This window comes from Cyrtonyx montezumae, unplaced genomic scaffold (genome assembly GCF_038088225.1).
Source record: "Cyrtonyx montezumae isolate F1298 unplaced genomic scaffold, pur_monq_1.0 scaffold_3, whole genome shotgun sequence".
Lineage (NCBI taxonomy): Eukaryota > Metazoa > Chordata > Aves > Galliformes > Odontophoridae > Cyrtonyx > Cyrtonyx montezumae.
Window position 1 is genome coordinate 85,275,493 of NW_027072034.1, and position 11,624 is coordinate 85,287,116.

Consider the following 11,624-nt stretch of genomic DNA (forward strand, 5'->3'; position numbering starts at 1 on the left):
CAGCTTCTGATAAGAAGACACAAAATCAAGGTCCTGTCTGAGAGGAGCCAAGGAAAGAAACACAGATAACAATTTTTTTTAATGCAATGCTTTATTGGGGTCAGGAAAGGATTTCAAGGACAGTATAATTGAAACAGTTGCCAAAATTTTATCATCTGTGTCAGCCAGAAGCTCTGTTCTGGAACAAAGATGGTTTTGCTTTCCTGTTGTTATTTGAAGGCATGGCTTTTCTCAAACAAACAAAAAAAAACCACCTAATGACAAGGAATTAAATTTCTATAGCTTTTCTTCTGGGTTCATTTTCATTAGTGAACAAAAATCACAACCACAGAATAAAACAGGGAGTTTAGGAGTGTTTAGTTGCAAAAACACTATGAAGCATTTTTAATGATCCACTCCAGCTTTTCAACAATTTCAATACCATTAGTTGAGTTGCTGGGCTTCTTTGTAATCTCCCTTGGCAGATTTTAAAGGGCTATCTGCTCATCTCTTTGCTTCAGTCTTACTATCCATGTTTGAGAAAGAGGAAAAGTCAGGGCATCCTGCTAGAACACAACAACCTGGAAAGGGAATGAGGACAGTATGAGCTTCAAGCTGGCGCCAAAGCCCTACCCTGGTCCCTCCCTTGGAAAGAATTTTGCTAAAACTGGGATGGATGGAATCCTAGTGAGAAGTATGAGAAGTAACTGAGCATTTTCCCCTTTTTTTTTTGGGGATGTAGAAAATAGTGACACCATTCACTGGGAAGCCAGCCACACCCTTGTTTTACAGACATTCCACACCAGACATTTCAGAGGTGAACCTTTCCAACACCTTTAATTGAACCACTCTATACTTCAGATCATTTCATCAGTCCAAAAACCTCGTGTATTCCAAACAAATACAAAATATCCTGTTTTGCACAGTGAGTGAGAAAGCCCTACTACAGTGGGCGAGCTCAGCATCCTAAGAGTCCACAAACAGTGTAAACAGTTACTCCTGCTATTTACATTTAGATTTAATGTTCTCTCCCTTAATACTACTATAGAAGCACACGCAGCTAGGGAATGATCAGAAGGATTTTTGGTCCCAGATATAGGACCAGGTCTAACTGGGTGTTCAGACCCCATCGCATCAAGGACATTCCACTTTGAAAGAGGAGGGGTGGAAGAATCATATTTGTTTGTAGCAAAGGAGACATGTGAGAGGGAGGAGAATAAAAACAAATGAGTGGTGTGGTGCATAAATACAGGCAACTCTCCTCCACAGCCTTATGAATGCTAGAGAGGAGGAACTGAAGAGGACGTTGGTGGGGTTTGTTTAGCATTAAGGTTGAGCACTTTCAGATTTTTTAACATCTTCAGTTTGTGATAGTTTGTAAATAGCTTCTACTTCGGGAAAGTAGCATAGGCTACTGCTGGGCAGGAATAGCTAGCAAAAGGAAAAATGCTTTAGAAATTGTTCAGTGTGAGGGTCAGTTTGCTTTTCAATAACCTCTCTTTCTAGTTTTTGATCTGTCTCTGGAGATTGATGCCTTGTGTTTGTTTCCTCAGGCAAGAGGTGATCTGGGCACTCAAAGCTCTACAGAGACAAATTTGCCAAAGAGGAGCAAACCAGAGCAATGTCGCTGGCGGGGATAAGCTGCCTGGTGACTGGTGCAGGAGGGTTCCTGGGACAGAGGATCATTCGCTTACTGCTGGAAGAAGAGGAGGCACTGGCTGAAATACGGCTGCTAGACAAAGCCTTCAGCAGAGAGGCACTCCGGAATTTTGGCAGTGAGTACCATCTTGTGAGCATGGTGAACTGCAAGTATGCATGCTTTTGTCTCAGGTGGATGGTTGGAAGCCCTTACCTCCTACCCAAACCCAGTTTTTTGGGCACAGGCTTTTTTGCAAGGAAGTTTTGCTTTATCCCTGTCTCTCTCTCCAGCACAGAAATCAGGCATAAGACTTAATAGCAAGAGTTTTCTTTGCCAGGCCCTGAAGATTCACTAAGATCGAAAGAGAGACCAATGTACTGACAGTGCAGCAATCAAGCTGCCTTCAGCCTGGCTTTTATTATATGCTGACTTTCCCTTCACACTCTCAGCACTGGCTGAGGTTTCTGTGGAGACAGCTTAAAATTTTATCATTATTATTATTATTATTGTAGTTGGTTGAAGAGCAGAACATTTTTGATAAGCATAGAAGAGACAGGACCCATTTCAAAGGGCAAGTCAGATATTTGTTTGCTTGAATGGGCTGGAAATAGCACAAAACAGAGGTACACCCACTGTCAGAAGCAGTCTGTGGTAGAGAAAGCAGCTGAGAAAATTATTTTGTACTTCATTGTATCCCATTTCCTGGGATCCTGAGCATCTCTATAAAAAGCCACACGAGTACCTAAATTAAATTGCATTCTCTAGTGCCTATCTGACAGACATGTAATTGACATGCATTCCTCCATCACATCATACTCTCAGAGTTATTATTCCTCCATGCTGACGTTATCTTTGTGGGAACCGTTATGGAACATTTCAATATAATTTGCTAAAGAGCCACAATCTTTCTACATAGTGCTTAAGTGCCATTGAAAAATAGTAACAGTACGCCATAAACCTGGCTCAAATTGTGCAAGCCCTTGGAATGGTTTTATACAACCATTATGCAACTTCCTTCTCGTTAAATCTCATTCACCATTTCTCTGTGGATTTGCTAGGTGCCCTTGAGCCTTGGAGCAGCCCTTTCTGCTCTGATTTCCAGGCAGGTCCCACAGTGACAAAGCCTGTAGCTGCACAGGCTCCTGCAGCACCAGTGGCGTGTGTGAGCACAGTCTTGGCTGGGCTGCAGCAGAGGTTTCGCCATTCCTTTTGTGTTCACAGGAAAGTTCTTTGCCCTCTTTCCTTCTCCTCCCCCTTCCCTCCCCAGAACATTTCCCAAACACTGCTTTCTCCTATTCATGCTACATTCTTGCTGCCTATCTGACCACCCTACTCCAAAAGCAAAGCTGCTTCAGACTATGGGGCTGAAGTCCTCCCACTACAACGTTTTCACTACAGTGACTTTGGCTAACTGGCACAAGCTTGCATTTCTTGAACAGCCAGGAGCAGAACTGAGTCATTTTCTATCTGACTGAGCTCTCCAAGCTCCTTATATCTGCAATATATTTGTGGAGTCAGGGTCATAGTTAATAAGACATAGGAGCATGTTAAGTTACAGCTCTTTGTGCTAGTTTCTGCTGAGGACACTCAAGGACACTTGCCTTTTACTGAAGTAAGTTTCGCGCTGAGACCTTTACTATGACACACAGTCTGTATAGAACAGTGGCATTTGCTGTCTTTCACACCACAGGGAGTCTGGGAGAGTCCCTTCAATGCAAAGTGCTGCAAGCTGGGGCCTGCCCAGTTGTACTGTGTGGCTGAGAATTAATGTTGTATGGAAGTTGGTGCCTCAGGTTTCCTACCTCCCCAGTATACCATTTCTCTGTTTTCAGTTATGTAGTTCTTTTTGTTCACAAATACATGTGCCGTTCAGGTTTTTGCACTGCTAACCCAGAGCTACTCCAAAGTAGAGGGAAAGAAGAGAGAGAAGGAATGGTGCTTTGTTGTTTTTTGTTGCTTGGTTTGGTGTTTTGTTTTGTTTTGTTTTGTTTTGTTTTGTTTTCCCAGGACTTTTGTCTTTTGTTGGGGGAAAGTTGGGAAGTCTCCCGGTTTTAAGTCAGTGTGGTAGATTTAACTTTTTCACTGTATTAAAAAAAGAAATGTAACATAGCTGTAGAAAAATGCAGCAGCTGAAATGGGAACAGAATAAACATCTCAGCCTCTCTGGGCTAAGGAAACTAATAACCTGCATTGCCCTTTACATATGGAAATACAATGCAGTTTTGAATTTTATCCTATGAATGAGCGAATTTAGGTTGCTTTAATGAACCGTCCATTTACCCAGGAAAGCAGAGAGCTCTCTTGTGTAAGATATCATAGAAAAAGGAAAGAGAGTGTAGGGCAAATAATCTGACTGGTTTGGTGAGTCAGACTGCTCACAACAGCATATTGTATTTTACTGAGTAAACATTACATTTCCAAACAAAAACTACCATGTAGCAAGAGGAGAGCACTGCTTACATCTCAGCTTCATTTAACCACAACTTCAATTGCAGGCCCAAGCAAGGCAAAAAGCAGCTGGACCACAGCTTTCCAATGACTGATACCCTTCATCTCTGTGATCAGATTTATAAAAGGCAGTTCCCATTATATTTTTCCTGTAAGCTTTGATTTTCATGTGTAAAACCCTCAATTTGCTTAGTTCATGCCCAGGCACAGTGACCACTCTAAAGTGCATGGATGTCAGAATTTACATTGTGAAAACCACATATTTGTGGTTTGGATTACTTTGGATTACTGCATCCCCACAAAGTATTACTAGTGGAGCACGTCACTCTATGGACTGTGCAAAGACTAATGTTTGTTCAAGAAAATCTAGCAGATGCTTCACAAAAAGCCTATCCCCATCCATACAGGTAGAGGTCAGTGTAAACCACCTGAAAACAGAGCCCTAGGAAATAAGTGTGCTCTGTAAAATAAAGGAGCACAGGACAGCACCTGGCAGTGACTGTGGTGCAAGAGCAGCAGCTTTAGTTTTAGTAAGCTTTTGTAAACATCGAGCAATTAGGCTCTTGTTCCATATTTCAGATCAAGAGGATGTAAAGAAAAAAATAAGGCCCTCAGACTCTATGTCAGAACAATTGTTGAACTAATGCAGGATTGAGCCCTCACAGTTTATGAGATTTACCATTCATAAATAGTGTCTGGCACTCAGTTCCATGTCTTAGCAGCTGTATCTGTCAGTGTTTCTCCATTAAAGATACGGGGTGAAACCCTGCCCGTTTGGGAGCCAATGGCAAAGCAGTAACACACACTAAATTTTAGTCATGGCTGAGGTTAAAAGCTGTGTAAATTAATCAAGTTCTTTCCTTGTATACATTCACTGAAGCTGGAAGAAGACACAGAACCTGCCTGTGCCTGGAGAGCCCTCTAGTGCATGCACAGCAGGCCTGGGAGAGGACTTGCTGTAAGGATACCATGCCCTTAGAAGATGCAGGTTGCACTGAGAAAGCCCTCTCCCATGGCAGAGCTGCAGGCAGACCCCCAGATTCCCATCAGAACAGCATGGCCTCAGACTGTAAGTTCTCCCATCCTATTAGCCATTCGTGGGTGGAGAGGAATCATTCTTTACCTTCAGGACAGGAGCACACAGTGCCTGGCTGTTTGGTGCTTGGGTTAACACTTTAATAAGAAGCCAGCCACTAGAAAATATATAGAGAGCTGCTCCCCCTGTGAAATTTAAAATAGATCCATTTCATACCTGAAGGAAGCTTCAGGCCCCTGCTATCAGTGGGAAGGATTACTTGTTGTTATTTTTCTTTTCTTAAAAAAAATTAAAAAAAAAGAAGGAATTATTTAAATATGGCACTGAAAGTATGATAAGTGATGAAACTTAGGCCATATAGCACTGCAGTTAGCCCCTGACATTGGAGCCATTGAAAAATGCCTTCTGTTTTGCCAGCTTCAGCAAACACACAGCCCTCCATCACCCCTGCCAGCACTCACATTAGGATGCCCAGAAGGATTTTGCTTTGTTTTCTGCTGCTTCTGCAGAGTTCCAGGGCAAGACTGAGGTGAAAATCCTAGAAGGAGACATCCGAAATGCAGAGCTCCTGCTCCGCGCCTGTCAGGGGGTCTCGCTCGTCATCCACACAGCATCCATCATCGACACCCTGGGCCTCGTGGAGAAGCAGCTGCTCTGGGAAGTCAACGTGACAGGTGAGAGGGCAAAACACCTTTCTCAGACCCCTGTCTGTCACAGAATTTCAGTATATTTCCTAAAAGAACAATTTCATACTCATCGCTTTGATCCACAATACCCCTGTGCTGTAAGCGGGCACTGCCTGCCTCCCGTGCGCTCTGATGCTTCAGCTCCTGGGAGAGGATATGGGGAAGATGTTCTTATTTACATGAAAACCTTTCTTGGTCCTTTGTTCTTCTCTGCCACAAATGAAGGACCTCCTCACAGAAAAATACAAAGCATGTTTCTACAGACAACACTTTTACATTGACTGCACATCTATGTTCAGATCAAGAATGCATTCTCTGTAGTTGTGTTGTCTCTCTTACATGCATTCTGAAACAGTGGGATGCCTTTTCATTTCTAGTCTGTCAAAGCTGCAGATTGGCAGGGACCACAAATTGGAGCCCAGCAGGTAGCTGTTAAAGGCCCTGCCGGAGGGAAGATCAAAAAAGCAAGTTCCTGTAAAGCTGTCCATTGTGTGGTATGAAAAAATAAATATAGAATGGAAGTAGTTCAGAGAGAGCATTTGTCCTGCTACAAACTGTTTGGTGGTTTTTTTTACAAGGTCACCTGGTATACATCAAAGTTCTCTTCCCTTTTTCCTTCCATTTCCACTTTGATGCTCTTTCAGCTTTCTGACCAACCAAGACACTGCTATATACTTCACAAGCATGCAGGATTAAAGTTTTCCTTCTCCCAGAAAAATAACTTTTTAAATAAGAATATGCCCAGGAACCAGATGTGCACATTCACAAACCAGAACGGAAACAACAACAACAAAATCCAGCCAATTTCCAAAGATTTTTTTATTTAAATCTTCCTGGTTTCTAATTTGGACCTATAAACATAGGATACTTGGCAGGGGAAAGTTCCTAGATCTTTTTATCTTCTGCAAATTGGAGCAGTCAGGGTGTGAGCAGATCCCTCATGGGAACTGGCAAAGCCTGATAACATGTAAGGGATGGGTCCAATCCCTCTGAGAAGTTGAGTATCTTTTAGCAACCACATTCTCAAGTGGGAACCTCCACACTTCAGGCCTTTTGAATGGGATCTCAAGACAGATCAACGAATCAAGCCCATGTGGCATCTCCAAATTCAAATCTCAGGTGGAACTGTGAAGTCATCAATAAGCAATAAATTAAATTTGCCATGATGCAGAGATTGTCTCACATTTCACACAATGCCTCAAGGGTACAGTATCCTTTTAGGAAGAGAAGCAAAATAAATTAAATCTTTAGGAGGAAGGGAATGATATAAAAATAATTGTGTAATCTGAAAATGTACTCTCTGTGAATCAGATCTTTAGGCCTATGTTCTGTCCTGGCTTTTACAATATTGACTTGGAAGAAAGGACTGTGTGCAATTAGAATTTGCAAGCCATGTTCGTGGTTATTACATGATAAATGAAAGATGCTTACATTTTCATTTCTGTAAGAACCTTTTCATTTTTTACCATGCAACCTTCATTTTCAAAGGAAGCACATGTTATTTGGGTGAAATTGAACCCAAATAGATAACAACTACCAAAATAATAGTATGTTTGTTTTGTTAAAACTTGCCCTCTGTTTGATTTTATCCAGTTCTTCTATGCCTTATCACTTTCCTTCATTTAACAAACAGCCCTATAGCACGAATAGTTAATTAAACTATTAATTTTTAAAATAATACAGTTTAGTAGTTAATTTTTGAGAAGAGCCTGGATTGTGTGCTACCTACACATACTGATTTGCTTATAATTACTTTTCACTTGACTTTGTTCCTGGCTGTGTAACTTTTCTTTCTTTGCACTGCTTTAGATTTTCTTAGAGTCCCATCCAGATTTACATTACACTTCTTTTCAAAGTCTATTTTCTTGTTCAAGTTTGAAAAATGAATTTTTGTGCCCAAACAATTTAAATTCAATAATTCTTCTCATCCCTTCTTTGTTAATAGGACCATGTTTTGCTGCCAGTATTTCTCACTCCTTTGAATCTTTTATATCGTTATATTGTCCCTAGCCATGCTTTGTGCTGCCTTTGGTTGTTGTTCTAATAGACTGAGAAGACTTGGTAGCGTATTTATGTGCCTTACTGCTAGCATTGGATTTTGTCCTCCAGGTTTTTACCAATACATTTCTGATTTTGCTTTAATATTTCATTTCCAAAGACATTTTCAAATGCCTCTAAGCTGTCTGTTCTCTTTCAAAGACACTGTCCCTTTCATTCATAACGTCTCTCATTACATCATGTGCAACATATAAGGTGATTTCTGCCTCAAAACTCAGAAGAAAAAAGAGTCAGTTTGCAATTTAAACAAATTACTTAGATATTTATTACCACATTGAATGTGTTTTCCTATTTTAATCCTCCTGGCTATTTGAAAGGCTCTGAACTGGCCAGCTTACCTCTCCTACCCTTGAGGTAGGATAGGATATTAAAAGAAAGAAATCCCATATTTTTAAAATGTTATACAAAAAGTTACATTATGAGCAGCTGCAGTGAGGTTAAAAGCAAAAGCCAGGATACTCCAGAAATGGAGGCATGCACATTACTCTGTGGTTTTTGAATACTTGGTATCATATGTTGTTCTGACATAAGGACTTTCTCTTCAAGCCCTCCTCTGATTCCTGTTGAATGAGGGATGGACTCCCATTGACTGAAGTTGGTTTTGAAGCAAACCATCAGGTCCCACATTAATTCTATCTCTGCTTAGAAAACCACCCACAAGCATCCTGAAGTCTGGAAAACAAAGTATTCAGCATACACAATGGAAAACTGATGAGATGGAGACTTCTGAGTGTTATCAACCTTAAGCCAGTCCAACCTATGGGCACAAGACCCTGGCTTTGTGGTCATTGAACTTACTTTGTGTCTGTGTTGGTGCAAGAAAGAGCAAAATTTTACTCAAGCATAAAAGAACAACCCACATAATTAAAATCAAATGTTCATTCACATGAAAGTTCTGCAGCTACACTGAAACCACTTATGTACAGATTCAGGGCAGGCCTAGTTTCATTAAATATGACTAGCTCAGGACAAGATTCCTACAGCTGCAGAGAGGGAGATATGGCAGAGCTCAGGCCAACGATGCTGTCCTTGACCTAATAGGCCCACCTCTACCTACCTGGGGAGCTCCATACTGAAGCCTTGTAGTTAACTACAGGACATCTAACTTCCATGTTTCTCTTTTGAAGGTACTCAGATGTTGCTGGAGACGTGTGCTCGTTGTAACGTTCAGCACTTCATATACACCAGCACCATAGAGGTGGCAGGCCCAAACTGCAAAGGTGACCCAATTTTCAATGGCGATGAAGATACACCTTATGAGAGTACCTCTAAATTTCCTTATGCCCAGAGTAAGAGGCTGGCAGAGGAATCTGTGCTGAAGGCAGATGGACAGATGTTGAAGGATGGAGGCGTGCTCATGACCTGTGCCCTGAGATCCATGTACATTTTTGGAGAAGGATGCCCATTTCTTCAAGGTCATTTGGATAAGTGTCTACTGAATAAAAATGTCTTCCTGCGTTTTTCCAGGAAGGAGGCTTTAGTAAACCCTGTGTACGTAGGGAACATTGCCTGGGCACATGTGCAGGCAGCCAAAGCTTTGCAGGTCCCACAGAAAGCCAAACACATCAGGGGGCAGTTCTACTACATCTCAGATGACACTCCTCACATGAGCTACGCAGACCTCAATTATGAGCTGACCAAGGAGCTGGGCTTTGGAATTGAGCCCTGGCTTCCCATGCCTCTGACAATGCTGTATTACTTCTCACTGCTGCTGGAGATCGTGAGCTTTGTGCTCAGGCCCTTTTTCAGGTACATCCCCTCCACCAACCGCCACTTGGTCACTCTGCTGAACACTCCCTTCACTTTCACCTACAGAAAGGCACAAAAGGATTTTGGCTATGTGCCCCATTACACATGGGAAGAGGCAAAGAGGTATACCAGCCAGTGGATTGCCTCCATGGTCCCACAGAGGAGGGAGTACTTAAAAAGTAAAAAGGCCTAAATGCTAAGAAGAGCTGAGGCCTGCCTCACCAAGGGCCACAAGCCAGAGGGCACCTTGATAAATAGCAATAGCAGATAAATACCAAGTGTTTAATTGGAAAAAAAAAATGTGTAACAGCACCCTCAGTCATCCCCAGAACCAAAATAAATAAAGGTGAAATGTTTGTTTGTTTGTCAAGAACAGTCTGATCAAGGTAATGTTATCATATAGTCCACATTTGGGCAGTATGAAGATGCTGAGTAAGACTTCACATAGCCCTTCTTTTTACTCCACACATTCTTTAGGGCTTTTTAAATCAATTAAGGCACAATTTGCCCCAGAACTACAACTATGAACCACAAGCATGTAATGCTAAGCTATAACATACTCATTCAGCATTACACAGCAGGTAGAAGCCGCTTGATAGCAAAAGCAGTTACAAATCTTGCTCACTTTTTCAAGGGCATTGTCCAGCTTTATGTAATACTGACATTCCAACCTGAATGGAAATTCAGGCAGAGTAAGCCAAAAGCACAAAGTTCAGTGAAACATGATCTTTAATAAGGGCAATTGTGTGGAGGGAAAGGAAACAAGTTACGTCTGGTCTTCATCCCTTCTTGTTTTCCTAGTTATGATTTAACAAATTTGATGGCAGCCCGGGAGAAAAATAGCTGCAATAAGATGGAAAGGAGAAAAATACTGCAGGACAGCCTTGGTCACTGGAGACAATCCACTGCAGATTCAAGACGTTTGAGAACACTGGAGAAATAACAAACATGGCTGATAATAAATATCATGCTATTTTCAGAGTTCAGCTGGGAGCTGAACGTTAGCCAGTAGATGCATATATCCTGGTCCTGCATTTGGTTCTGTGCAACTTGATTTTAGATCCACAAATGTTGAAATTGTCTGAACAAATACCTTTTCTGAACAAGAAGTGCTTCACCATTTTATTTTAAATCTACAATTCAGTTGCTGAAAACAATTCTAAAAGATGGGATGTTCTGTTCAGGATGGTGTGAACAGAAACACTTTATCAGACTAAACTCCAGGTATACTGGGAGCTTAAGTCTCTATTAATCTTAATTATTCAGTGTCCTAGACTAGTTTAACTATCTAATATTGAAAGCAATAGAATACTGGTAACCACAACTTCCAGTCATATTCTGGGGACAGAGATATAAGTTGTCTGAAGTTCTATTGCAGGCTTTGCAAATATTCAGCAAACTATTACTGCAAATGTTATTTGAATGAATGCCAGCACTTCACTCAACATCTCCAGCAGAGCTTCTCCATTATTAATAAGCACACAGATCTATCTCACAGAAGACACATCCATTGCTGCACTGTGTGCTAGTAACTCCTTCACAGAATGGGGAGGCTTGGAGATAAGAGAAGAAAGGAGAAGAGACTTGCAGAAGAAATTTGTGGTTGCAAATTCATGGATAGAACCTACACAAGGAAAACAGCTGTGTGTACTGGAGTTTAAAAACAGATCAGAGGCATTATTTGTCTCACCTTTTTCTGCTCAAGGTAGACGAGCAGCACATTGTTTTGAGGACTGTTAGCCAGCAGTATTATCATCATGACATAACCCACATTCCTCGGTATCAAATTTGAAAAAAATAAGGAAATATTTAATAAATATTTTAGTTCTCCATTGAGGCCATGATTTGGTCCAGTTGATCTCATGGAAGCAATTTTCAAAGGTTTAAGATGGTCTTCCATTCACAGACTGAGAGAATCAATTTAGCTCAGCTGTGTGACTTTCTACACTTTTACTTAAGCCTAGAATTGACCAAAATGAGGTCAAATCTGTCCTGTATTAGGAAAAACATTCTTTAGCAACAACAGTAG

At 41.3% G+C, this 11,624-nt stretch overlaps 1 protein-coding gene across 1 annotated transcript; it reads left to right on the forward strand.

Annotated features, from left to right (window-relative positions):
* The first annotated feature begins 1,270 nt into the window (after positions 1-1,270).
* LOC136051524 (3 beta-hydroxysteroid dehydrogenase/Delta 5-->4-isomerase-like) lies at positions 1,271-9,940 on the forward strand. Its single transcript, XM_065740977.1, has 4 exons — positions 1,271-1,310; positions 1,533-1,754; positions 5,612-5,776; positions 8,974-9,940. The coding sequence occupies exons 2-4, from the start codon at positions 1,601-1,603 to the stop codon at positions 9,786-9,788; spliced, it is 1,134 nt and encodes a 377-aa protein (XP_065597049.1). The 5' UTR covers positions 1,271-1,310; positions 1,533-1,600; the 3' UTR covers positions 9,789-9,940.
* Positions 9,941-11,624: the final 1,684 nt, after the last annotated feature.